Below are 26,835 nucleotides of genomic sequence, written 5' to 3' on the forward strand. Positions count from 1 at the left end.
AGGAAGACATTCTCTCATTCGTTAAAATTATACCTCTTATTAAACTTCAATAAAAGTACTGAGAAAATTTTTAATCAACTCAATAGCAATAAAATAATTATTACAGAATTTATAATTCTCATTGTTTGAAGAGTAATAATAATTTTTCACTTGTAGATTTGTATTATTCGAGAAGACAAGAAAGTTGGCAGTTTCCCAATCAGCTGGGATGGATTGTGCATTGCTGCCAGTGGAATGGGCTGCAATGAAATAGCTGTAGGAGGTGGTGACAACCTTATTCATATTTTCACACTGAAAGACAACACGCTAACTGAGGTAAGTTGTGAGGTTTGCTTCTTGTAAAGTTCTTATGTATATTAATTTTTAGGAATTACATCCATAACAAAGAACTAAAATTCGTAACTCAAAGGACTGACCTGTTATTGGATGTGAAAGCCCTTATAGTATTAAATTTTTTACTTATCGCTATTTTTGTCATAGTGTTTCTTCATGTTGACTCATCTGTGATTAATAATTGAGCAATTTAATTACAGCTTTCATTATAAACTTCTAAACTAAAAAAAAACCTTTTTGTTAGCTTGAACAGCTGCTTTTATCCCACAAAGCATAAGTGACGTAACCATTTATACCTAAAACTGTTGTTTTCATAAGTGCTGTAACCATTTATACCCAAAGTGAAAATATGAGAACTCTTGAAGGACAAGCCATGGTCTGAAATACTTTTCGTATACTGAGTAAGTAGTACCATTAAACATTTGTATTTTTTCCAGAAAACTACCCTGCAACATCTTGGTGCTGTGACTGATGTTGCTTATTCTCCAGATACCCGGTATCTTGTGGCATGCGATGCTAACCGTAAGGTAAGCCAAAGTTTTGCAAAATAAATGGAAATTAAATCTTTGCCTCTCCCCCAAACTTCCAGACTTAGTAGGCTTGTTCATAAGCCAAAGTTTTGCAAAAACAAATGGTAATTAAATCTTTGCCTCTCCACCATACTTCCACTCTTAGTATCCTTGTTTGTAAGTTGGGCCAATCAGAAAGTATATGCAAGATAACTATCATAACTAGACCTATAAGTTGTTCAATTGTTGCGACTTTACTTTGGTTGTTGAACTGAATATAGCATTGATGAGGATTTGATTTCTTAAGAGCATGAAAGTGTGCTGCTGGCCTGCTTTCCTTCTCACTTTTGGGGAGTAGGTGCCCCACTTTCCAGCTCGTATTACTGGTTAGCAACGGGGAAAGCGATTGGTAAATATTGGAAATTCCTGATGTCTGTAAAATAAATGTACAGTGGTCCCCCCGTATTCGCGGGGGATGCGTACCAGACCCCCCCGTGAATAGTTAGAATCCGCAAATGTTTGGAACCCCTATGAAAATGCTAAAAACAGCCTATTTTGTTAGTTAAAACTCAAGAAAAACCCACTAAAAATTTTCATTCCTGTTTTTTTAATAGTTTTATCACAAAAAGTGCATTTTATGATGAAATTCATCAAAAAAACCAGGAATTTGTGGATATTTATCATAGAAAAATACCGCGAATGCGCGAATTTTCCACGAATAATGCAGGGAAACGTTCCCCAGAGAAATCCGCGAATGTGCGAGTCCGCGAATCTGGAGAACGCGAATATGGGGGTCCACTGTAGACTTAATGTCTTTTTCCAAATTTGTTCTTTGAAAATGTGATGGGAATGTATGTTTATAAGAATTTTGTTTTTCTTATTTGCAGGTGATTGTATACTCACTTCCAACGTACGAATTATTTAACAAAATTGAATGGGGATTCCACAACGCAAGAGTCAACTGTGTTGCCTGGAGCCCCAATAGTCGTTTAGTAGCTAGCGGTTCTCTTGATACAATGATCATCATCTGGAGTATCAGCCAACCCTCTAAGCATATCATCATCAAGAGTGAGTATTTATACTTGGAATCTGTTGTTGCAACATAAGGTAGCTCTTGACACTGATTTAGATTTGAGCCAAACTGTAGCTACCTTCTTTCCCTCAGCAGTCCCAGAGTATATCTCCATTTCCATGGAAATCATTAGGGATCTGGAATAATGACACTATCATTACACGTTCAGTACAGGGAATATTTAAGTTTTTCAGCTGGGTAAAAGTAATTTTCAACTCTAAAAATGAAACACATACCCAGGTTTGTTCTTAATGGCTTTTATTATTTTAACACTTACTACAGTACTACTGTAAATGTTGCTTTTGTAATGACCAAAAACTGTAGCTAAATTTAAAAAAATTTCCAGTTAAATTGATCTTATATACTATACAAAGTATAAGATGTACACTCGGCAAGGAAAGTTAAGATACAGTTTTTTTAAATCTTCAGACATATATTGTTCAATAATGCCACACCTGGCAACTCTAGAAAGGGGGCAGAGCTTCAAAATCATAGCGTTTGTTGCTTTTTAGATTTCCATTAACATTACACCATAGAGATTCTGTAGAGGTCCTATGTGTAATCATTTATACTTGAATGTAGAAACAGGCTCTATATTATTTGTTAATGTTGGTTTGGTAACGTCAGTTCAGGGTAGAATATCAATCATCCCTTTTTAAAACTTACTGTGAAACCTTATTTATAAGTACGTAATGTTTAACGCTAAACTGAAGTAAAATTCATACGTAATTGAAGACAGATCTTAAACAATGAGAGTGTGTTTTAAAATTTGGGCAGTACTTGTGGAGATCGTGAGGAACAATACAGTAAAGAATGAAATATTATGACAATAGAGAGCACGCAAGCATAGGCATAGAGATACTTAATTCATTATATTTACTTTGAGAGATTGTGATAATATTTTTTCAAATGTTTCAAGTGGGGGGAGAGAGAGAGAGAGAGAGAGAGAGAGAGAGAGAGAGAGAGAGAGAGAGAGAGAGAGAGAGAGAGAGAGAGAGAGCGCAAAATCTGCTTATGTGAAAGCTTATGCCTATTTTTAACTACTTAATTTCATTATATTTTCTTTGGGAGATTGATAGTAATATATATTTGTTCAGATACGTAATACAAACCTGAGGTCCTTTAACAATAGGAACATACTTTTGGCGTAGCTGGAATTACGGCCGTTGAATCTTGAACAAGGTGGTTAGGCAGTAACTACCGTGGGGCAGGCTAGCCTGCCCGGATGTAAACACTCCACTTTACTTTCGGCCGTCTTCCGATGAAGACGTGTGTTTGTGAGCTCCGGCTGACTGGTCGTTGATCATTTTTCCCGGTGGGATCCTTTTGGTTTATTTTTTGTATTTAAATAATTATGCATATATGGTGTTTGATATTAATACTAAACAAAGGTTTATCCTTGGTTTTTCAATTAATATACAAACCCACTTTTTGTGATAGCCTTTGTAACCGCCCCTCTACTGGTGTTTAGAGCCGGCAGCTAAGGTATGCCAACATATTATTTACATTCTTTCGCCCTTTAGCATTGGCTCAGACCTGCATGAGGACGAGATATGTATTTATCGTGAGGATGAGACATGTATTTAACGTAAGTGATATTGATCCTGTAACGGGACATGTATTCATCTGGAAATTACGCTTACGCTTGGGAATTACCAAGGGAACTTCAAAGGTTTGTCCATGTTTTGTTATGGTAATTTCTCTTCTCCTTCTTCCTTTCACTTGATATCGGAAGAAGGTAGGGAGGATGGGCGTGCGGTGTGCTGATGTTGGGGGATCTCCTCTCACTTCGGAGGGCGGCGCCCTTGGATTTGTGAGGAGTATCCTCATTACTTTAATAGTTTTTTTTTCTCCTTATTTTACAGACTACTGGTAATTGTGTTTTCAGCAGTATTGGTTGGATGCTCTTCGTGTTGGTTATCCTAACCTTGGAATTGTACCTATGACTCGTAGCATGTTGCAAACCGATCATCGAGTGTGTGTACTGATCCCCTGCTGATAATCATTTTCATTACCTCTACTACCCGGGAGTTATGTCACTGGACGAAGCTGTCGCGCTGCCCTGTGAGGTTATCTACTCCTGATGGTAGAAGTCTGGCAGAAGGAGAAACCGAAGAGAAAGAGAGCTTGTCAAGTGCCGTCATCCTCCTCTTAGAGATCTTCATATCTTCATGCCTCCCCCCCTTCAACTTTTAAGGCTTTGCCGTAAGAGAAGGTGGTCTCCCCCCACTAAGAAGTCTCGTCACGGGACTTCTAAGGGTCTGTCTCGCTCCGGTGAGACTGGTGGGTCTTCTGCTGGCCCTCCTGTTCCTTCGGGAACGGGGCCCATCTCTCCTTCCTCGGGGAGGAAGCAGACGGGGACCATGGAGGTACCGGCCACCGCTGGTATCTCCTCTCCCGGTTCCGAAGGTTCCACCTCTGGACCGGGAACCGTCTCGGCCGCCTGCTTGCTGGTATCTCCTCTCCCTGTTCCGAAGGTTCCGCCTCTGGACCGGGAACTATCTCAGCCGCCCGCTTGCGAGCGTTACCGAGTGTAAGGTCATCTACAGGTGATCGTGCAGCCAGGGTCCAGACTGCGGAGTTCGCTCCCCGTGTCAGGACCCAGGCACGGGGTGGAAGATGGTAGGAGTTGCTCGGGTGACTCTCGCCAGACCAGCGTCGTCCGGTGCCCAGGGTTGATGTGACGTTCCTGCGGGTCCATGCACGCAGAGACTGGTGGAGGCGGGCTATCCAGCCCTCTTTTAATTAATCCTTTTCTTTCAGAGACAGCCCCACTCAGACGACAGTCGCGTTCGTGCGACCGACCAGTCTCGGGGGTGGCAGACGCTTCACCTGCCAGGTAGGAGTTTCGTAGCCCTCCTCGAGGAAGCGTTCTCTCCACTGCTACTCCCGCAGGTCCCTCCGGAGAGGTGCAGTTGGGCTGTGTTGCTTTGGCAACTGCCCCAACTCCGTCCTGAATGGAGGACCTGTCAGTTGTCCTGAGGAACTGGCGAAGAGGAAGTCCAGGAAGAAATGGAAGGTGTCGCTGTTGTCTTCTGCCGCCTCTTCCCCTTCGACTTTTGAGGCCCCCCCGGCTGAAGAAGAAGGTAGCCTCCTCCCCCCCTAAGAAGTCTCGCTCAGAGACCTCTTGAGGGTCTGTCCCACTCCGGTGGGACAGTTGGGGCTTCCGCTGGTCCTCCTCTTCCTTCGGGAACGGGGCCCGTCTCTCTTTCCGCAAGGAAGATGACGGGGACCGGAGGGGTACCGGCTAACACCGGCACCTCCTCTCCTGGCACCAGAGGTTCTGCCTCGACGCCAGGTACCGTCTCGGCCTCTCGTTCGCGAGAGGTACGGAGTGTACGGTCACCTGCGGGTGACCGTGCAGCCAAGACCCAGGCAACAGAGTTTGCTTGGCGCCAGGATCCAGGCACGGAGCGGAAGACTGGTGGGAATCGCCCAGGTGACTCCCACCAGGCCAGTGATTGCTCTCGTGGCAAGTCGCCAGTACCCAGGGTTGACGCGACGGTCCCGGACCAGCCGCAGGCTGAGGCGAGGAAGTGGTCCAGCCGAGGTCCAAGCGGCGTGATGCGCCGTGAGGACAGGCCTCGCTCCCACAGCGACAGCAGACTGCCGGTCCCCTGAACGCCGCTTTCACCGGGACCGGACGGATAGGGGAACCAGCAGGAGCTCTTCTGACGCTCGGGACTGTCGCCACTGCTCTCGGGACTGTCGCCACTGCTCTCGGTCTAGCCGCTCTCCCCCGGAGAGCCGCTCGACCAGTGCAGCCCAATCGCCAGCAGCACTCCTGCTGGTCCAACGTTTCTCTGCAAGAAGACCGCTGGTCCAGACCTGCAGCTCGATCGCTACCGTGGGTTGGTGATCGTCTGCAGTCCTCCCAGCCTACTGGTTCTGCTAGTAGGCAGGGTAGGAACATGAGGTCTCCCTCACCTGTCCCTTCAACCTCCTCAGGCTACACCGGGAGGAACGAGGCGAACAGGAGTGACCGTGAGGAATGCACTTCTTACGGTCCGGCCACGAGCCTGGTTCGGTCTTGGGACCAACAGATCCTCGCTCAAGTGGTTGGAGGAGATCGTGGGGGGCTGGCAAGGACGAATGACGCTTCCCAGACTCTCAGAGGGACCATCACCGCTGTTCAAGTGACGGTCCATCTGGACCACGCGCTCAGAGACCGGGGTGGGCTCCCCCTTCGGTCCTCTTGAGAGGTTTCGACCTCGACGAGGACTGGGACGCGTCGAAGGACGGTATCGGCTCTCTCCTGTCAGGTGCTCGCTCAGCCCCACCCAGACGACTGTCACATTGGCGGCAGACGTTTAGCCTACAGTACAAGTTCGTAACCCCCCTCGGGAAAACGTTTTCTTCAGACGGTAACGTTTTCCTAGACTGAGCGGCCATGGCTGCTTGTACTCGCTTCTCCGACTGCTAGTTCCGCTGGGAAGGCGAGTGAGTAGCCAATCTTCCTCCCCCATTCCCTCTCTCCCTATGGCTGCGAAGGGAAGGGGAGGGATCCTGCAGAGCGTTCTCCGTAGGATTCCACGTTGGGGGCTGCTTTCCTGGGGGGACCTTCGGGTCCTACTGGATGTAAGTCCCTGTCGTTGAGGAAGGATCTTGCCCCATCCTCGATTTCTATGGGAATCGGGAGGACCACCACCCGACAATCGTCTGACGAATTCGGTGGGGGTTTCGCCGAGTGCTTAGAATTCTTGGGAATTTCTAGCACTCTCCGAGTGTTCTGGTCTTCTACGATCTGCAAACACTTGGGCGAAACCACGGTCCAGAGTGGGCGAGACGAGAATCCCAGATAATTGTTACTACGATAATCAGGAATCTCGCCGAATGCTCGAATTCCTGGAATTTCTAGCGTTCGAGAGAAGCACTGCTGCTGAAGGAAGAATATCTCGGGAAGGGCTCAGCCTGGATGGAACTGACGGTCCGTCGTCTCAGTAGGTGGCCAACCCCGGGATAGAGAAGAACGGGTGGGAACATCAAGTTTGGCTTCAACTATCGTCTTCGGTATCCTGTGTTCACCATAGAAGTCTTCCTTCGGGAAAACTTCTTCGCTCTCTTCATTAGAGAATGAAGGGTGTCGGCTTCCAGTCCTTATTCTTGTTCCTCGAATGGAAGAGAATTTAGGATGATATTGCCCTCGCGACGTACTTCTGTTATCAGTTGAATTGTCCGAGGTGTAGGCACATACCGCAGTTAACTCTACGGGTTGTGACCAAGACGAATACATAGTATCTTCTTAATTGAACTGCAACTCGAGACTGCCCTGCAAACCTCCTAGGAGTTACCAGCTTCGATTTTGAGATACTTATGGTATTGTTACAACAACACCACCTCAGCGTTTGCGTTCACCGAAATCCGTTTTGATTAAATGCAAATGCTCAAGCGTATTTTTTTGCGCTCGATGGTTCTAGCCAAACGCATTCCTTCTTGGAATGGATTACCTGGCAACTCAGGATGACGAGTGAGCGAGAGCTAGCGGTGTATGGGCTGCCTGCCGCAGCCCAGTACCAGCTGGCTCTGGTGGCTGGAATTCTCGCATACGTGAATGACCATCTCTGCTGCATCGCCTTGGACATTGCAAGAATTTTCAGACATATCTCAATAGACTCGCTATCATCTTTCTGTTTACCGCACGGTAACAGAAGTCTGTAGCCTAGTCTCCCGCTGCATCACACCTGCCGCTGGGATAATGCAGAAGGATTTCCTTAGACATCTGAGTTTGTCATCTAAATATATCTCATATTCATAGGTGTGCAATTGTTCATTGTTCACCCTGAATTGTAATGTATAACGGAAGACATCGCCTGTTCCCCGCCCTGCCGGCGCTACTTCCAAGTATATAGATGTCCTCCCTGGATAAAGCTGGGAAGAAGATGATGATGATTCAGCCCATGAGAAGCAGTTCTTCAGGCAGTACAATCCCTGTGTTTTCATTACTGAAAAGTGCTCCGCTTTCGCCTTTCATTGCAACTCTTGACTTCTCACCGAACAGCAATGAAGTAGCGGTTTAGCGTTTTCAGTCCTTTGTAAATCACAGGGATTAAGCTGTCTTTGCGGGTTGGTGTCATCGGCGAGACTTTTCTATGTTCAGAATCTTGAGAGTTACTTCTCTCGATTCGGCTGTGAAGACATAGGTCTGCATTCACCTATCACCTTCATCTTCAACGGCACAGTGTTGTTTCTCCTTAGTTGAGATTCAACTACTATGAGAACTGTCTTGCCATCTGGACCTCGGTCTCTAGAAGGCAATTGACTTTCGCCTGTTGGGCACATGCCTTGAGAGAATCATCTCGCCTTCCGGCATTGGTGGCAACAGATAGACGATTTGTATGGTCTCTCAGCATAACCCTTCAAAAGGCAAGGGTCACGTGACTACGCCTCGGATGCTTGGACAGCTCGCCTCACACAACCGAACGCAGTCAGTCGGCAGCTGTCGAATTGTCCGAGACCGTCATGAGCTACGCTGTGGACTTTGTATCGGTTGTTCCAGATCAGTTATTACTTTGTCCTACTAGCGTGTTCCGGTACCCATAACCATCGACACCCACCATGGAGTGTCAGTGTCTTTATCCACTACGGAGACGAAGAGACTTCGCTGCAGTGGGATGCGAGACACTTCGCTGCAGTGGGATGCAAGACCGCGAGACACTTCGCTGCAGTGGGATGCGAGACCGCTATACACTTCGCTGCAGATGGATAGACCAGTATGGGTACTGGACATCACTCCGAAGAATATGTCGGATAGGAAGATGGATAGGTCATCGCGACCATATCCTTCTTTCCCTCCGGGACTGCCCACAGGTCCTTGGAACCTCATTTCCCTGGACCAGTGGTGGATGCTTGCAAGATGTGTTTGCTTACCCAGCTCCTCGACATGACAAGTTGCATCTCGTCCATGGTGTGCAGTTGTAGAGGTAAGAAGGATGTGAGAGTGACTGGCTCTCCCCCTTCCACGCCTCTTCTCCATTCCTCGTCCTTCGGGTTGAGGATAGGACTCAAACTCACACTGGCTGGTCGGACGATTGATGCGGTAAGCCCACACATAAGCATCCTTTTTATGTTTATCAGAATCATAGAAGCAATCCCGCTCCTTCCTCTAGCAAGGGGAGGAAGGAGACGGACAATAATGCAAACCCTTCCCAGAACTTTGCATTAATGTCTCCGACGCCAATATTCTTCACAGCCCTTTTTCAGATGAGTCACAATCCCTCACTCATTTCGAAAAGGCCCAGAAGTCTGACTCTTGATCACGCAGCTCCAAAACTCTGATCAAGTTGTCAGAGGCAGCAGGGCACTCCTCCTTGCTCTTAAGACCAGGAGGAGTAGCCTAGGTGCACAGAACTCCAGTCAGTTCTAGAGGCTCACTCAGATTCCTCCCACCAATCAGTGAGTCTTTCTATTGTTAAAGGACCAAAAGGTTTGGTATCAGAACAAATAACAATTTGTCGAAAATTGTATTTTTCCTAACTATACAAACCTGAGGTCCTTTAACAAATATGCCCACCTCATGCCACCCCTCAATCTGAACCTGGGCCGAAAGGCAAAGTGGAGTGTTTACATCCGGGCAGGCTATCCTGCCCCATGGTAGTTACTGCCTAACCACCTTGTTCAAGATTTCAACGCCGAAAGTATATTCCTATTGTTAAAGGACCTCAGGTTTGTATAGTTAGGAGAAATACAATTTTCGACATTGTTATTTGTTCCGATACGAATACAAACCATCGGTCCTTTACATTAGGAATGTAACTTGCGGCAGCTGGAACCGGCCGTAAGCTTCGAACAAGGGAGTTCGGTAGTTAACTGCTTGTCCAACAGTGCGCGCACTGCGCGACTGGGAGGTGAAGATCCACTTTGCTTGCGGCCGCCGACGGAGACAGACGTGTTGTTCGCTCTCTGCCTGCTTTCGTCGTATGCTTTGTATCTTCTTCAAACTTGGTTTGTTTTGTGTGTGTTTGATAAAATACTGTAAGTACGTGTGCTTTGTATTTTATTATTATTTCATTATTATGCATTCTCGTGAGCTGGAGATGTCCCCACGCCTTCCCATCAGCCGCAGAGTTTGCCCTGGTGTGGAGGGCTGTAAGTGTGGGGCCTTCCGCTCTTTTCCAGAGGTTGATCCTCATGAATTATGTGCTCGGTGCCGAGGGCACAAATGCTCTTGGGCCGAGCCCTGTGTTGTGTGAAATAATTGGTCGGAGAGCAGTGGGTGCTCTATGAGGGTAGGAGGAAGCGACGTAAGCCTGCCAGGGAGTCTTCGGAGTGTTCTCCAGCGACGCCCTTGGTCACAGACACGTCGTCTTCCTTCCTGCCGCCATTCCAGCTCTCGCGTATGGTTCCTTCCCCTTGTGGGGGGGGGTTTCTCGTTCCTTCTCTTCGCCTGATCCGTCAAGCGTAGAGGAGGGGGGCGAGATACCCCATGCTTCTGCTATGGGCGACGACCTCGGCCAAGTATGGTTCTCGCTAGGTCTCCAGGGCACACCGAGCGTTTGGGGGCTGCTGCATCATCTGGCGGGTGCTGCTCCGGTCACCCATGGACCGGTGACCACCACCACTGTCTCGACCCCGGGGTATGCTGCCCCTCCTCACCTGGTGTACACTCAGCATGTGACTTCGGTGACTCCCTCAGCTGCTGTGCAGGTCCCGATTGCTGGCTTTCCGAGGAGGGGCGTGCCTCCTCCACCCGGGTTCGTCGCTCTTGCCCCAGCCCCTGACTTTTGGTGCCCTTAGAGTTCGCCCCTGGATCTTCCACCGGTACCCAGGATGTCGCTGGCCGCTGTCCTGCCTCCTGCTGTACCCGATGTTCCTGCCATACCTGCTGCTCCTGCCGTGCCAGCCGTGCCTGGACCAGCCCCTGCCGACGTCGTTCCTGCCTGTTACGGATCTGCTATCTCAGAGACAATGTTACGGTGTCGAAATATCCTGGTTAAAGGTCGACACGATGTTATGGCCTCTGAGAGAGGCCCGCTTCAGGTTCAATATGAAATAAAAAAAAAAATATTTGTTCCGATACGTAATACAAACCCTCGGTCCTTTAATAATAGGAAGTAGCTAGCGGCAGCTGGAACGGTCGTAAGCTTAGAACAAGGAGAGAATGGTAGTTAACTGCTTGTCCGACAGCGACTGGGAGGTAAATAAATCGCTTTTTGCTTTCGGCTGTGGTGTGACAAGACGTGTTTGTCATCGCTCTGCCCACTACTCGTTGTATGCTTTGGTTTAAATCATCCTTATTCTGGTTTGTCTGTAGAGTGAAAGAAACTTGTAAGTACAGTTTTTTCATTTTTGTACATGAAAACTTACCCAGCAGATATATACTTAGCTATAGACTCGGTCGTCCCGACAGAATTTCAAAACTCGCGGCACACGCGACAGGTAGGTCAGTTGATCCACCATTCCCGCCGCTGGGTGGCGGGATCCGGAACCATTCCCGTTTTCTAAGACAGATTGTCTCTGTCGCTTGAGCGAACAACATCTGTTGTTCATTCCTCCATTTTGGATTTCTACTCGTTTGCCGAGAATTTGGATTGGTTTTTTGGTGACTTATTCTGTTTTTTCTCTGGCTTGGCATACGCTTATTGTGGACTGTTTTTCGACTTTGATTTTGACTGCTCTTTCACGATGTCTGACGCTAAGGCTTCACCTATGTTTAGAGTTTGTAATAGGGAAGATTGTAAGGTTAGGCTGCCGAAATCGTCGGTAGACCCTCATAATGTTTGCTCTAAATGTAGAGATAATGAATGTTCTATTAATAACACCTGTATTGAGTGCGAGAACTTAACAGAGCTTGAGTGGAAGGAGTTATCTTCTTATGTTAGGAAACTTGAGAGGGATAGAATAAGGAAAGCCTCAGTTAGATCTTCAAGTAGATCTTGTTCTCTAGAACAAGACTTTCATAACTCTCCTGTTACTAACGATTTTCCCTTAGCCACAGCTGCTTCTCCCGGTTCTGAATCCAAGGATTCTTCCTCTGAAAGGGAAAATGTGAAAGCTTCTATCAAGAAACTTCAAGCTCAGTTACGAGCGTTAAACGAAGGTAAGAGTGGTGATAGTGATTTGTGCAGTGTCCCCAGTGCAGTGGAGGGGGCGTCTGACCGGTTCCTCATTGCTCCTAGGCCTAGACCGCTTCCAAACTCCCAGGACCAGGGGAGGAGGAATGTCAAAAGCCGCAGGGAGGATGCAGAACATCCCCAACGGTCAGGCATCCCTTCGGCAGATCCTGATGTAACGTCCCAGGCTGCCCTGGATAGCCGCAGAAAAGGCATCCTAAGGGAGTGTTTTTTGGCCTCGGACTCTTCCTCTCCTAAACGAGGATGGAGTTCTGCCTCTCAATTGCGCCCTTTGAAGAGAGCCTGGAAGGCACCTAAAGGAGACGCGGCTGATTCTAGCCCAGAGCGTTTTCCTGAGAATTGGCCCTCTGATCCTAAGAAGGCGAGACAGGAGGAGTCCTCTCTTCAGGATCCCACGAAGAAGTTCCTGATCAACCTGCAGGAGCAGTTATCCTCTCTGGTAGGCTCCTTCACTAAGGATTCAACAAGGAGGAAAGATGTTTCGCTCCCTGTTAAGAGTTCCTCTAAGCGCCCCTCTTCGGCTAGGAGAGAGCCCTCACACTCTCCAAGGCGATTATCTCCTTCGTCTAGAGACTTTAGACAGGAGTTTTTCTCCTGACAGGCGATTCCTTTCGTCCTGTAGGTGCTCTTCTCCAAGAAATAAGCTCCCTCCTTTAGACAAGGGTTTGAAGCCTAACAGAAGCGCCTCAATTCATCGTCAGGAAGTGCGTAGCCTCTCCCCTTCTAGACGCCTTGAATCGAGCAGAAGTCTCGATCGGTTCAGGTTCAAGGAGCCGGAAGAGAACCAAGGAGCCGGAAGAGAACCTAAACCAGTACAAGTATCAGGATCCTTTGGGACTGCAGGACCAGGAGTGGAACCAGGAGTCAGTCAGGCGCAAGGAGGCAGTCAGACGCAAGGAAGGGCGCCAAGAGCCTTTCAAGCGCCAGGATTCAGGGCGCCAGGAGTCGGTTAGACGGCAGGAGTCTGTTAGGCGTCAGGAGTCAGGGCGCCAGGAGTCTGTTAGGCGTCAGTAGTCAGGGCGCCGGGATCCTCTCAAGCGCCTTGAGTCAGGGCGCCAAGAGCCTATCAAGCGCCAGGAGTCTTTTGGAACTCAAGTGACTAGACACCAAGAGCCTAGTAGGCGCAAGAATGTTTTTGACTGCCAGGAGCCTCATTCTTCTTATAGGAATTTTTCTCCTCCTTCGACGGCAAATAGAAATTTGTCGAAGATTCAGCGCTCTCCTTCTCGGGAAAGGAGTACTTCTCCCGGGAAGAGCCCTATCACTTCCAAACGGTCGCCTTCAGTTGAGCCTTTGGAAGAAGTGTCGGATGATGAGAAGCCCGTAGATGTAGCAGTCTCAGACTACAAGAGGCTCTCACTTCTGCTTCTCAAGGAGTTCGGAGACTCCCTTCATCCTGCTGATCCTCCATCACCAGGATCACTAATGTCCAGCACCAAAGCTCATAAGTCTTCTTCGTTCGTTAAGATGCGCCCGGCATTATGCATGAAGAAGGCTTTAAAGACCTTTACAGAATGGTTAGCCTCAAGAAGAGAAGCTGGTAAAACAGTTTTTTCTTGTCCTCCTTCCAAGTTAACAGGGAAACCTGGAAGGTGGTACGAGACCAAAGAACCCATGGGATTAGGCCTCCCATCATCCGCAGACGCTGAATTTGCTTCTTTGGTAGACGCATCTAGGAGGAAGTCTTTGCTTTCTGCAAAGGCAACATGGGGCATGTGTGAATTAGATCATCTTCTAAAGGGCCTCTTCAAGACTTTAGAAGTTTTCAATTTTATGGACTGGGCATTGGGAGCATTAGCCAAGAGAGCCCAAGACACGGACTTCGTCTCTATGGAAGAACTTTCAAAGTGTTCTGACTTGCTTGGACAGAGCAGTTATGGACGGCTCTGTAGAAGTTGCCTCTCTGTTTGGAACAGGAGTGTTAAAGAAGAGATCGGTCTTTAGCTCTTTTAGCAAGAGCCGTATCACCTCTACAAAGATCCTCTCTTCTTTTCGCTCCTCTGTCCTCTCATCTGTTCCCGCAGGAGACGGTTAAGGAGGTAGCAAAATCCTTAACGGAGAAAGCAACCCAGGATCTCCTCACACACTCGGCTAAAAAGTTTAGACCTGCTGTGCCTATTGAAAAAAGAGAGAGACCCTCGTTTGTGCAGCCCTTTCGAGGTGCCTCCTCTTCTAGAACCCCTCTTAGAGGTCGCAGACCAGAACGGAGGAGTAGACCATCTAGAAGGTCCTTCGGGAAATCTAGATGAGCAGAGAGTCCTCCAGACAAAAGTAGGCGCCAGACTACTCCATTTTGCAAAAGTCTGGGCGCAGAAGGGAGCGGATTCTTGGTCCCTCTCGATCCTGAAAAAGGATACTTGATCCCCTTCAGGGAAAATCCTCCCTTGACGACAACTCCAAGGGAGTTGAGTGCAAGATACTCAGATCCTGTCCGAAGGCTAGCTATTCTTCAGGTAGTGGAACAGATGATTTCGAAAGAAGCGGTAAAACTGGTACAAGATCTCCAGTCTCCAGGATTTTACAATCGGTTGTTCCTGGTACCAAAAGCATCGGGGGGATGGAGACCGGTGCTAGATGTCAGTGCCCTGAATTTCTTTGTTATGAAAAAGAAATTCTCGATGGAGACGTCTTCCTCTGTTCTGTTTGCTCTTCGTCCAGGGGACTAGATGGTGTCCCTGGACCTTCAGGATGCATATTTCCATGTGCCAATTCATCCGGCATCGCGGAAATACCTAAGATTTATGTTCCAAGGGAAAGTATTTCAGTTCCGAGCAATGTGTTTCGGACTTTCGACTGCCCCTCAAGTCTTCACGGACATCATGAAGAACGTAGCTTATTGGCTACATCTGGAAGGGATCAGGATCTCATTATATCTAGACGATTGGCTAATAAGAGCCCAATCGGAGAAACAATGCCTGGAGGACCTTTACTTTACTCTGAACTTGACAAAGTCCCTAGGACTTTTAGTCAATCTCGAGAAATCCATGCTGACTCCCCAGCAAAGCATTGTCTATCTGGGGATTCAGATGGATTCTCGGGATTTTCTAGCGTATCCTTCGCAGGAAAGGAGAGAACGCTGTTTGGAAAAGGTGGCAGTCTTCTTAAGGAAAGAACATTGTTCCGCGAGGGAATGGATGAGTTTGCTGGGGACCCTCTCCTCGATGGAACAGTTCGTTTCCTTAGGAAGACTACACCTAAGACCCCTTCAATTTTATCTGAAGGAGAGATGGGATTGGAAGTCTCAAGAACTGGGAGAAACCTTTCCAATCTCGAAGGGAATCAAGGAGAATCTCCTCTGGTGGTTAGATCCATAAAAACTTAGCAAGGAGATCTCCCTTCACTTAAAGAACCCTCGCCTAGCGTTATTTGCAGACGCCTCAGATTCGGGATGGGGAGCCACCTTAGGTTCGAAAGAAGTGTCAGGCACTTGGGAAGGAGAACAAGTGTCCTGGCACATAAACAAGAAAGAACTAACAGCCATTCATCTGGCTCTAGTTCATTTCGAGGAACAGGTCTCAGGTCTGGTGGTTCAAATTCACTCGGACAATACAACAGCCCTTGCATATATATAAAGAAACAGGGGGGGACGCCATTTGCCTTTCTCCCTGTACGACGTCAGCAAAGGATCTGCTGATTTGGGCTCAGGAAAGGAAAATCTCTCTTCTCACAAGGTTTGTGCAGGGAGAGAGAAATGTCCGGGCGGATCTGTTGAGCAGAAAAGACCAAGTCCTACCCACGGAATGGACACTCAATCTTCAGGTTTGCCAACAACTTTGGCATCTGTGGGGAAGACCCAATTTAGACCTGTTCACGACCAACAAGAACTACAGACTGGAAAATTATTGCTCCCCGATCTCGGATCCGCAAGCGGTAGCCGTAGACAGCTTTCTGCTAGATTGGGCGGGTTTAGATACATACGCCTTCCCTCCTTTCAAGATAGTAGGGGAAGTATTGAGGAAGTTCGCCTGCTCAGAGGGAACGAAAATGACCCTAATCGCTCCCTTCTGGCCAGCTCTCGACTGGTTCACAGAGGTACTGGAGTGGATAGTAGATTTTCCAAGATCGCTTCCACAAAGGAACGATCTTCTCAAACAGCCCCACTTCGACAGATTTCACAAGAACCTCCCCGCTCTAAGTCTGACTGCCTTCAGACTGTCGAAGGACTCGTCAGAGCAAAGGGTTTTTCGCGCGAAGTTGCGAAGGCTATTGCAAGAGCCAGAAGAGTTTCCACCTCTAAGGTGTATCAGTCGAAGTGGGAGTTGTTTAGAAGATGGTGTAAGAGTAAGAAAATATCCTCTTCCAGTACCTCTGTAACTAAGATCGCTGATTTTCTTCTCTATTTGAGAAAGAGTTGTAACCTGGCAGTATCAACAGTGAAAGGTTACAGAAGTATGCTGGCCTCAGTCTTTCGACATAGAGGTCTAGATCTTACAAACAATAAAGATCTTCATGACCTAATAAGGTCTTTCGAAACCACGAAAGACCAGAAAATTAAGAAACCTAGCTGGAACTTGGATGTGGTCCTTAAGTTCCTAATGTCAGAGAAGTTCGTACCTTCTCACACAGCTTCATTTAGAGACTTAACTAGAAAGTCCTTATTTCTATTCGCATTAGCAACAGCTAAGAGAGTTAGCGAGTTGCAAGCCTTGGAAGGTAAAGTTGGTTTTAGGAAGGAATCAGCGGTTTGCACCTTTAAACCACTTTTTCTAGCTGGGACTGCAGGGAGTGCCGAGTATCCAGGGGTTGATCCAGCGGTTGGCGGGGTCGGCAGTGGTCAGACATGGTGTGGTGACCACTACCACTACAACACTTACTACTCCAGGGTACGCCGCCCCTCCGCACCTGGTTTACACTCCTCATGTTACTACGGTGACCCCGACAGCTGCAATACAGATGCCACTCGCTGCCGTGCCAAGGAGGGGCGTGCCACCTCCACCTGGTTTCTTTGTGCTGCCGACCCCGGACTTCCGCTGCCCAAAAAGCTCCCCCCTGGACCTGCCTCCTGTGCCGAGAATGCTGGTGGCCGACAATAAGACGCTTGGGTTGCCTGATCTTGCGGCCGTACCTGCTGCTACCACCGTTGCTGGCCCAGCCGCTCATGACGCTCCTGCTGTTCCAGCTGCTGTTGACGCTCCTGTTGTTCCTGCTGTTCCTGCTCCTGCTCGTGGTGGTGCTGCTCCAGGCTCAGGTCCTTCCAGACAGGTGCAGTCGGGCCCTGTTGCTTCGGCAACTGCCCCGGCTCCGTCCTGGATGGAAGACCTTACATCTGTCCTGCGAAGCCTGACGAAGAAGAGGAAGGTGTCGTCGTCGTCTTCATCGTCTTCTTCGTCGTCTGCTGCCTCCTCTTCCCCTTCGACTTCCAAGGCTTCCAAGCCGAAGAAGAAGAAGGTTGCCTCCTCCCCCCTAAGAAGGCTCCTTCGGGACCTTCTAAGGGCCCGTCTCGCTCCGGGTATTCGGGGGGCTCTTCTGCTGGTCCTCCTGTTCCTTCGGGAACAGGGCCCGTCTCTCCTTCTGCAAAGAAGAAGACGGGGACCAGAGGGGTACCGGCTTCGGCCGGTACTTCCTCGCCTGGTGTTAGCGGCTCTGCCGCTAAGCCAGGATCCGGCTCGGCTTCTTGTTCGCAAGAAGTACCGAGTGTACGGTCTCCTGCGGGAAATCGTGCAGCCAAGGCCGAGGCACGGAGCAGAAGACTGGCGAGAGTCGTGCAGGCGACTCTCGCCAGGCCAGCGGACGCCTTCGTAGCGACCAGCCGGCAGCTCGGGCTGACGTGACTGTCTCCGACTGGCCATGGGTTGAGGCTGGGAAGAGGTCCCCCCGGCCGTCGGTACCAGCGATTCGTCGCGCCGCGAGGACGCTAACCGGTCTCATTGTGACAGCCAGCTCCGCAGGTCGCCTGACCGCCGCCTCCATCGGGACCGGGCGGATAGGGCGACCAGCAGCAGCTCGTCTGACGCTCGGGATCAGGGTCCACGTTCTCAGTCGAGCCACTCGCCTCAGGTGAGCGGCACGGCCAGGCCTGCAGCTCGATCCCCACCGCGGGTTGGTGATCGGCCGCAGCCCTCCAAGCACGCTGGTCCTGCCAGCGAGCGAGGAGGGAGCATCAGGTCAGCCTCTCCGGTACCTTCAACTTCTCGGGATACGCCGGGAAGAGCTAGGTATCCAGGAGTGATCGTGAGGGGTGCGCCTCTCGCGATCCCGCTGTGACGCCGTACGCACCAGGCACGGTTTTAGGATCGGCCAGGACGTACGAGCAAGTAGCTGGAGGCGACCATGAGGGGTCCGTTGCTGTTCCTTCTTCTGAAGGAGGAGGGTCTCGAGAGCTGTTCTTGTTGGAGGGACTGGACGGTCCTACTCCTCAAGACGCGGTTACTCCCGAGATCCAGAGGAACTTTGCCGAGGTCATTGCTCTGATTCGTCAGCACAACGACCTTGGGGAAGGATCGCCGCTACCACCTTCTGAGCCCACGTCCCAGCTCGAGTCATTTTGGGGCCCGAAGAGGGAACCCAAGATGACGGTGGGTCTGCCGCAATCTGAGCTTGCTGACTCGGTCCTGGGCCAAGTGGAGAATCTCGTCTCAGGGCGAGAGGACTCGCTGAAGTCGGGACGGTCTTCCAAGCTACTTCCACCTCCTCTACAGTGTCAGAGGCGATTTTACGTGCCATCGGAAGACCCGATACCGCCTAAACAGGTTAACCCAGAGTTAGCAAGGCTAACTCCAGGTGTGTCCCTGCAGCAGCTCCTGTCGGGGAACCTCTGGTTCTCGAAGCAGGAGGCACTCGCCCTGGAATCTACCGCTATGGCAGCATTCCAGGCAGTCTCTTGGTTGGATCTGTGGTCCCTCACAGTATCCAAAGTCGCGGCCGGTTCCGGGAGTTCTGCTCTCGAAGACGACCCGGCGTTCAGGAGACTGTGCCAGTCTGGCGGTAGAGCCATTTCTTACCTCGCCCATCAGACTGCTAACCTGTGGGCCAACTTGGTTCTTCGTCGTAGGGACGCAGTCCTTACCCGAGTGACCAAGGGGGCTGGGCGTGAGGCGGCACTCGGTCTTCGCAACGGACCTATTAGGAGTTCCTCCTCCTCTCTTTCCTGGAGAGATGGTGGACGCTGCGGTGGAGAGGTGGTGCACTGATGACAGTGACCGCCTGGTTCACCAGGCAGTCTCGAAGATTTCTGGGCAACCTCGAGCTACTGCGGCTAAGCCTAAGAGTTTAGCTAGCGCTTCCTCGGCTGCTAAGACGGTTGCCCCGTCTAAGCCCCGTGTGAAGACTCCTGTTGCTTCGACTTCTACTAAGGGAGGCTGAAACCAGCCCTCCTCCCAGACCTCCTTTTCCCGAGGAGGTGGTGGGAAGAAGTCGAAGCGAGGTGGGAAACGCTGGGGATGGCGTTCCCCCTCACCTGCTGCCGGAAGTCGGGGGGTGCCTGGCGAGCCATTGGGCAACTTGGCAGCACTACGGCGCCGAGACCTGGATAGTAGACGTCCTTCGGGAGGGATATCTACTACCCTTCGAATCTTGGCCACCCCTCATCTCCAACCCGGTCCATCTGCAAACCTATGTCCGGGGTTCATCAAAGGACAACGCTCTTATGACAGGAGATCAAGACCATGCTGACCAAATGAGCTGTGGAAATCGTAGAGGATCAGTCACCGGGCTTTTACAGCCGCCTTTTCCTGGTGGAGAAGGCAACAGGGGGCTGGCGTCCGGTGATAGATCTCTCTCCCCTGAACCGTTTCATTCGCCAGACTCAGTTCACGATGGAGATGGCACGATCCGTGCTCGACTCCATCAGGGAGAACGATTTCATCCTTTCAGTGGACCTGAAGGACGCGAATTTTCAAATACCCATCCATCAGTCCTCCAGAAAGTACCTCCGCTTCATCTTCAACGGGACGGTGTACCAATTCAGGGCACTATGCTTCGGTCTGTCAACCGCCCCACAGGTGTTCACGCGAGTGTTCACTCTGGTGTCTGCTTGGCCCCATTCGCACGGGATACGTCTTCTGAGGTATCTCGACGATTGGCTGGTCCTGGCGAGCTCGCAGTTGCTGCAGGACAGAGATCGACTCCTCAAGTTTTGTCGCGATCTGGGGATTGTGATAAACTACGAGAAGTCCGATCTCGAACCCAAGCAGAAGATGAAGTACCTGGGTATGCTGATTGACACTGTAGCAGGGCAAGTCTTTCCCGCAGACTTGCGGATCAGCAAATTCAGGGAGGCAGCCGTCCAGTTCCTGTCTCGGCAGGAACAGGCAGCTCAGCAATGGCAAGTCGTGATTGGCCACCTGTCGTCACTCGAGAAGTTAGTCCCTCACGGGCGTCTTCACCTGCGGTCTCTCCAGTGGAGGCTAAGGGAGAGTTGGTCACAGGCAAAGGATCCACCTTACTTCCCCGTGTCTCTCACGGAGAAGGCGAGGCAGGACCTAGCCTGGTGGCTCGACGACAGGAACCTCTTAAGAGGAGTGCCTCTCCGCACTCCCCCCCCCCCAGAGATGTTGCTGTTTTCAGACGCATCGACCAAGGGATGGGGCGCACACCTGGAGGAGTTGCTGGCTGCAGGTGTGTGGGACCATCACGACAAGCACCTTCACATCAATGTCCTGGAACTCAAGGCGGCGTTCTACGCTCTCCAAGAATTCCAGGACCGCTTGGTGGGACACTCGGTGGTGTTGATGTGCGACAACACCACAGTAGTGGCATACGTCAACAAGCAGGGGGGCCTAGTGTGTCTCCTGCTACACCAGTTGACCGTGCAGGTGCACGAGTGGGCCATGGCTCACTCAATAGAGCTGTCAGCACGCTACATGCCAGGCAAGAGGAATGTAGTAGCAGACAAGCTCAGCCATCGGGATCAGGTGATAGGAACCGAGTGGTCCCTACACCCAGATGTGGCGGAAAGGCTCTTCAACCTGTGGGGGCGACCAGTCGTGGATCTGTTCGCCACCCGGCACAACAGAAAACTTCCGGTTTTCTTTTCAGCCGTGCCGGACCCATGGGCAGCTGCAGAGGACGCTCTTCAACATCCCTGGGACAACCTCTTCGTGTACGCCTTTCCTTCCTGCTGTCTGATTCGGAAAGTGATCAGCCGAGCACTGGCCCCTCTGAATCTAAGGATGATCCTGGTGGCTCCCAAACGACCTCAGGCCGTTTGGTATCCGGACCTGCTGGCTCTGCTTGCGGAAGCACCGAGAGAGATGCCCCACTGGCACAACCTTCTAGCCCAGCCGCACGTAGAACGGTACCACCAAGCAGTCCAGTCCCTACAACTTCATGGCTGGCTGTTATCCACCATCTCTTGCGAACGAGAGGCTTTTCTCGCAGCGCAGCAACAGAGATGGCTGGACACGTCAGACAGTCCTCTGCAGCTGTGTACCAGGGGAAGTGGGCCGTCTTCTGTGGTTGGTGTCGAAGACGGGGTCTATCTCCTCTCAGAGCCACTCTTCAGCAGGTAGCGGATTTCCTAGTGTTTCTTTGCCGAGAGAAGCTCCTCTCAGTACCCACAGTCAAAGGATACAGAGCCGCCCTGGCCCTGGTCCTGAAACTGAGGGGACTGGATATCTCGAATTCGTTCGAGATTTCCTTGCTCATGAGGAGCTTCGAAAGGTCTTGCCCACCCAGGGAACTCAGGCCCCCTGAGTGGGATGTGACTCTCGTCCTTAGGAGTTTGACTCGAAGACCCTTTGAGCCACTCCGAGAGTCGTCAGACGGATCTGACTCTCAAGACCCTCTTCTTGCTGGCCCTGGCATCGGCGAAGAGAGTAGGGGAACTTCATGGTCTTTCCTTCAATGTTAAACACACCAGGGGATGGGGATCTGTGATGCTCGATTTCGTCCCGAACTTCGTAGCTAAGACTCAGAATCCGTCGATCCCTGACGACAGGTTCGAGTCTTTCACAATCCCCTCCCTAATGGACTTCACCGATAACGATGCGGATGAGATGCTGCTTTGTCCTGTGAGGGCGCTACGGCGCTATCTGAAGAGAACTCGACACCTCAGGCCTGAGTGTCGACGCCTCTTCGTTAGCACTGGGGTTACCAAGAAAGAAGTATCCAAGAACACGCTTTCTTTCTGGCTACGTGAGGTGATCAGGAGGGCGTACGAGGCTGATGGTAGTGACGACACCTGTACCCTTCGTTCGAGAGCCCACGAAGTCAGAGGTATTGGACCCTCCTTGGCGTTCCGTAAGAACTTCTCCATGGCGCAGGTCCTGAAGGCAGGTGTCTGGGCCAACCAGACTACCTTCACGTCCTTCTACCTTCGGGATATTGCCCACAAGTCCTTGGATACTTTTTCCTTGGGACCTGTGGTGGCTGCTCAACACGTTGTGTAAGCTTACCCAGCACCCGAGCAGGCAGAACAGCATCGATTCCTAGTATGACTGGGAGAATGAATGTGCGAATGAGAGTGTGACTGGCTTCTCTTCACCATCTTTCTCTACCTCTACCTGTGGGCAGAGGGACACGGTCGTCACCATGCTGGAAAGGAATTTGATGCAGGTAAGCTACTCGACCGAGCTCCAACCTATCCCTTTCATTAGGGATAGGAGCATATATCCACCACTTCCTCCTACTAGAGGGGGGAAGTGGATGCCAACAAGAGACAAACCCATAACTTTATATTTGCTCCTGTACAGGAACAAGTTCTTACATTGCTGGTACGAAGAGATACGCTTGCCTCTCTCTTAGTATTTGGCTCAGAGGTCTGGCCATTGATCCTGCGGTGCACACCTCGATCAATCGGACAGAGGCTTGGATCCCTCCCTCGCTCTTATGATCAGGGAGGCATTCCAGGGTTGGACGAACACCAGTCTGTTCATCAAAAGACTCAGATTCCTCCCACCAAGAAGTGAGTCTTCCTATTGTTAAAGGACCGAGGGTTTGTATTACGTATCGGAACAAATGTCAATTTGTCGAAAATTGCATTTTTCCTAACTCTACAAACCTGAGGTCCTTTACATATAGTCCCACCTCATGCCACCCCTCACTCTGCGTATTTTGCATGGGCCAAAAGCAAAAGTGATTTGTTTACCTCCCAGCCGTGCGACTGTCGGACAAGCAGTTAACTACCGTTCTCCCCTTGTTCGAAGCTTACGACCGTTACAGCTGCCGCTAGCTACTTCCTATTGTTAAAGGACCTCAGGTTTGTATAGTTAGGAAAAATGCAATTTTCAACAAATTGTCATATCAACACAAACAGTTGAAACTGGGGATACGAATATAGAAAGAAACACTAACACAACAAAGGTTTATTGTTCCGACACGGCATACAAACCTTCGGTCCTTTTACAATAGGAAGGTACTAGCGGCAGCTGGTAGTAGGTCGTAAGGCTTTTCGAACAAGGGGTTCGGTAGTTAACTGCTTGTCCAACAGGCGCGCGCGCGCGACTGGGAGGTAAACAATCACTTTTGCTTTCGGCCTGCTGGCGTGTAGACGTGTATCATCGCTCTCTGCCCGCTTCATCGTCGTTGCTTTCGCATGGTTGCGTTTTCCTTTTTCTATTTATCTAGTGAAACTGAATTGTAAGTACAATCATTTCATATTTATTTCCATTGAATTCAATTGTGAATTAAAGGATCTTGGTTTCTCCACGCCCTCCGATTACCCGAGTGCCGGGACTGAAGGGCGTAAGTGCGGGAATTCATTTTTCACAGAAATGATCCTCGTATTGTGTATGCTCGGTGCCGAGGGCGGGAGAGCGCTCGCTCCGAGCTTATATTTTGGTTGGAAAGTGTAGATGAAAATCGTAAGTAAGTGCCCTTTTCATTTTATATTTTTATTTTTTTTACCTGTATGCTCGTTGCCCGAGCGAATGCGCTCGGCACGAAAACTTATTCTGGTTATGGAAGTGGGAAATCGCAAGTACAGTATTCCTTTTTTCATTTTCAAATAGTATTTTTTTTGATTGTAGCCATAACTCCAATTTTGGATCAGTTTTTCCGCCCCGCTCTTACCCGGAAATTGATCCCTTTTCCCCCTTTTGTTTTATTTGAAGTGAATGTGAAATCGCAAAGTGCAAGTTCTTTTTCATTTTCATATTTTTATTTTATTGAGATTGCATTATTTACTTGGATCAATGTTTCCGCTATTTCCCGGGAATTGATCCTTCCCCTTTTTATTTTGTATGAAGTGAAATCGCAAGCGCAGTATTCTTTTTCATTTTTCATATATATTTTGATTGGATCAATTCATTATGGATCAAGGTTTCCGTTCATAATCGGGAATGGATCCCCTTTACCCTTGCGCTCGGTACGAGGGCGCAAATGCGCTCGCTCCGAGCCCTTATTCATTGTGAAGTGAATCGTAATGCAAGATTCTTTTTCATGTTATTCCTTTTATTATTGATTGCATCAATATTTATTTTGGTTCAAGTTCCGCTCAGTCAGGGAATTGATCCTTATGCCCTTGCATTCGGTGCCGAGGGCACGATTGCTCTCGGGCTCTTATTATTATTGTTGGGTACATGGGTGCTGTGCGGGGGTGGAAGTGGAATCGCAAGTACAGTATTCTTTTTCATTTTCATATATTTATTTTGTTTTGATTGTAGCAATACTCATTTTGGATCAGTTTTCCGCTCTACCCAGAAATTGATCCTTTCCCCTTTTTATTTGAATGAAGTGAAATCGCAAGTGCAGTTTCTTTTCATTTTATATTTTATTTGAGATTGGGCATTATTTACTTTGGATCATGTTTCCGTATTTCCCTTTTTATTTTGTATGAAGTGAAATCGCAAGCGCAGTATTCTTTTTTATTTTTTCATATATATTTTGATTGCATCAATTCATTATGGATCAAGGTTTCGTTTGTTTTCATAATCGGGAATGGATCCTTTTAACCCTTGCGCTCGGTACCGGGAGCGCAAATGCGCTCGCTCCGAGCCCTATCAAATTGTGAAGTGAATCGTAATGCAAAGATTCTTTTTCATGTTATTCCTTTTATTATTGATTGCATCAATATTTATTTTGGTTCAAGTTCCGCTCAGTCAGGGAATTGATCCTTATGCCCTTGCCCATTCGGTGCCGAGGGCACGATTGCTCTCGGGCTCTTATTATATTGTTGGGTACATGGGTGCTGTGCGGGGGTGGGGGAACGAGAATCCCCCCCCCCCCCGCTCAGCTCCCACAGATGGCCCACCCTTCCCCTTCGGGGGGGGAGGTTATCTGGGGTTCTTCTATCGCCCGATCCGTCGAGCGCGGGGAGGGACGCTCGGAGCCTGATGTACAATTGTATTTGGGGGTCTTCCGCTCGTTCGGTGTGGGGCTCACCCCCGCGCGAGGGGACTTTCCCCCCCACTATCACTACTACTGTTATTTCCGCAGGTGCTATTGCTACGAGGGTTGGACCTTGGTGAGTATGGGCGTCCTTCGATTTGCAGGGCGTGCCTAGTGTCCAGGGGCGGCGGTTCTATGTCTGGGCCTGCTGCGGTCACCCATGGAGTGGTGACCACGACAACGATATCGACTCCAGGTGACGACGTCCCTCCTCACCTGGTGTACTCGCCTCACGTGGTAACAGTCTTGCCTACAGCCGCTGTGAAGTGCCGTTCGCCGTACCGAGAGGGGGGCGTGCCGCCGCCGCTCGTGGTTTGCCGCGCTGCCGCGACCACACTTCCACTGCCCTAGAGCTCGCCCCTGGACCTGCCGCCGGTACCAGGATGTTGCTGGCTGCTGCTCCACCTCCTGTGTTTCCGGTGCTGCCTGCCGGTACCTGCCGATTCTGTACTGACTGTCCATGCAGTTGCTGCGCTGGCTGTTCCCTCTGCGTTGTTGCGCTGGCTGTCCCTGCCGATGCTGTGCTGGCTGTGCCTGCTGTTCCTGAGATGCCCATACCTGTGGCGTCGTCCTGTTCGTGGGTGGTACTACCCAGACTTTCGGGTCTGTCTGTACAGGTGTGGGTCCGGGCCCTGTGGCTTCGGCTACAGCAGCCCCGGCTCCGCCCAAGGATGGCAGATCTACGTCTGTCCTGAGGAAGCTGACGAAGAAGAAGGAGGAACGTCCGCCCTTCATCTTCTTCATCGTCCGTCGGCTGCCGCCTCTTCCCCTCGACTTCTAAGGCTTCACAGCCGAGGAAGAAGAAGGTTTTGCTCCCTCCCTCCTAAGAAGTCTCCCTCGGGAGCTTCTCGGGACCGTCTCACCTCGGTGGGACGGGGAGGGTTCCTTCGTGGTCCTCCTGCTCCTTCGGGAGCGGGGCCCCGGCTCTTCTTCCGCAAGGAAGAAGACTACGGGGACCAGAGGGGGACGGCAACACCGGTACTTCCTCGCCTCGGTGTCAGTGGTTCTGCCACTGCATCAGGGTCCGTCTCGGCCTCTAGTTCGCGGGAGGTACCGAGTGTACGGTCGCCTCACCAGCGACCGGCCCGTGCAGCCAGGAACCAGACCTCTGAGCCGCTCAGCGTCAGGTTCACGGCATGGAGCGGAAGACTGGTGACAGCCGCTCACGCGACTCACTAAGACCAGCTCTCGCTCTCGCGGCGACCAGCTGGCTTACCGGGATGACGTGACGGTCCACGACCGGCCACGGGCTGAGGCTGGGGAAGAGGGTCCCCCATTCGCCGGTGCCAAGCCCACGGCTGGAACCAGCGACGTGACGTGCCGTGAAGACAAGCACCGGTCTCACTGTGACAGTGGAGCCTGGCAGGTCGCCTGACCGTCGCGCTCTCAGAGAGCGATCGGGTACGGCAACCAGCACCAGCTCTTCTGGACACTCGAGATCGGGGCCGCTGTGACTCAGTCCAGCCGTTCTCCACAGCGAGACGGTTCGACCAGGCCTGCAGCTCGATCGCCACCGCGCGGGTTGACGATCGCCTGCAGCCCTCTAAGCCTGCTGGTTCTAGCCAGCGAGCGAGGAGGGGAGCGT

The 26,835-nt window shown here is 50.4% G+C and overlaps 1 protein-coding gene and 1 pseudogene across 1 annotated transcript in view; one reads left to right on the forward strand and one right to left on the reverse strand.

The window, feature by feature from the left end:
* Nucleotides 1-1,963, forward strand: part of LOC135213151 (actin-interacting protein 1-like) — a gene marked incomplete at its 5' end in the record, with an annotated part of 36,001 nt that extends 34,038 nt beyond the window's left edge. Inside the window, 3 exon segments of the mRNA XM_064247094.1 lie at nt 157-315; nt 771-860; nt 1,730-1,963. Coding sequence (XP_064103164.1) covers nt 157-315; nt 771-860; nt 1,730-1,948 — 468 coding nt within the window.
* LOC135213358 (actin-interacting protein 1-like) overlaps nt 1-26,835 on the reverse strand; it is a 135,643-nt pseudogene that overhangs the window by 100,391 nt on the left and 8,417 nt on the right.

The sequence above is a fragment of the Macrobrachium nipponense genome, chromosome 42 (genome assembly GCF_015104395.2).
Source record: "Macrobrachium nipponense isolate FS-2020 chromosome 42, ASM1510439v2, whole genome shotgun sequence".
Taxonomy (NCBI): Eukaryota; Metazoa; Arthropoda; class Malacostraca; order Decapoda; family Palaemonidae; genus Macrobrachium; species Macrobrachium nipponense.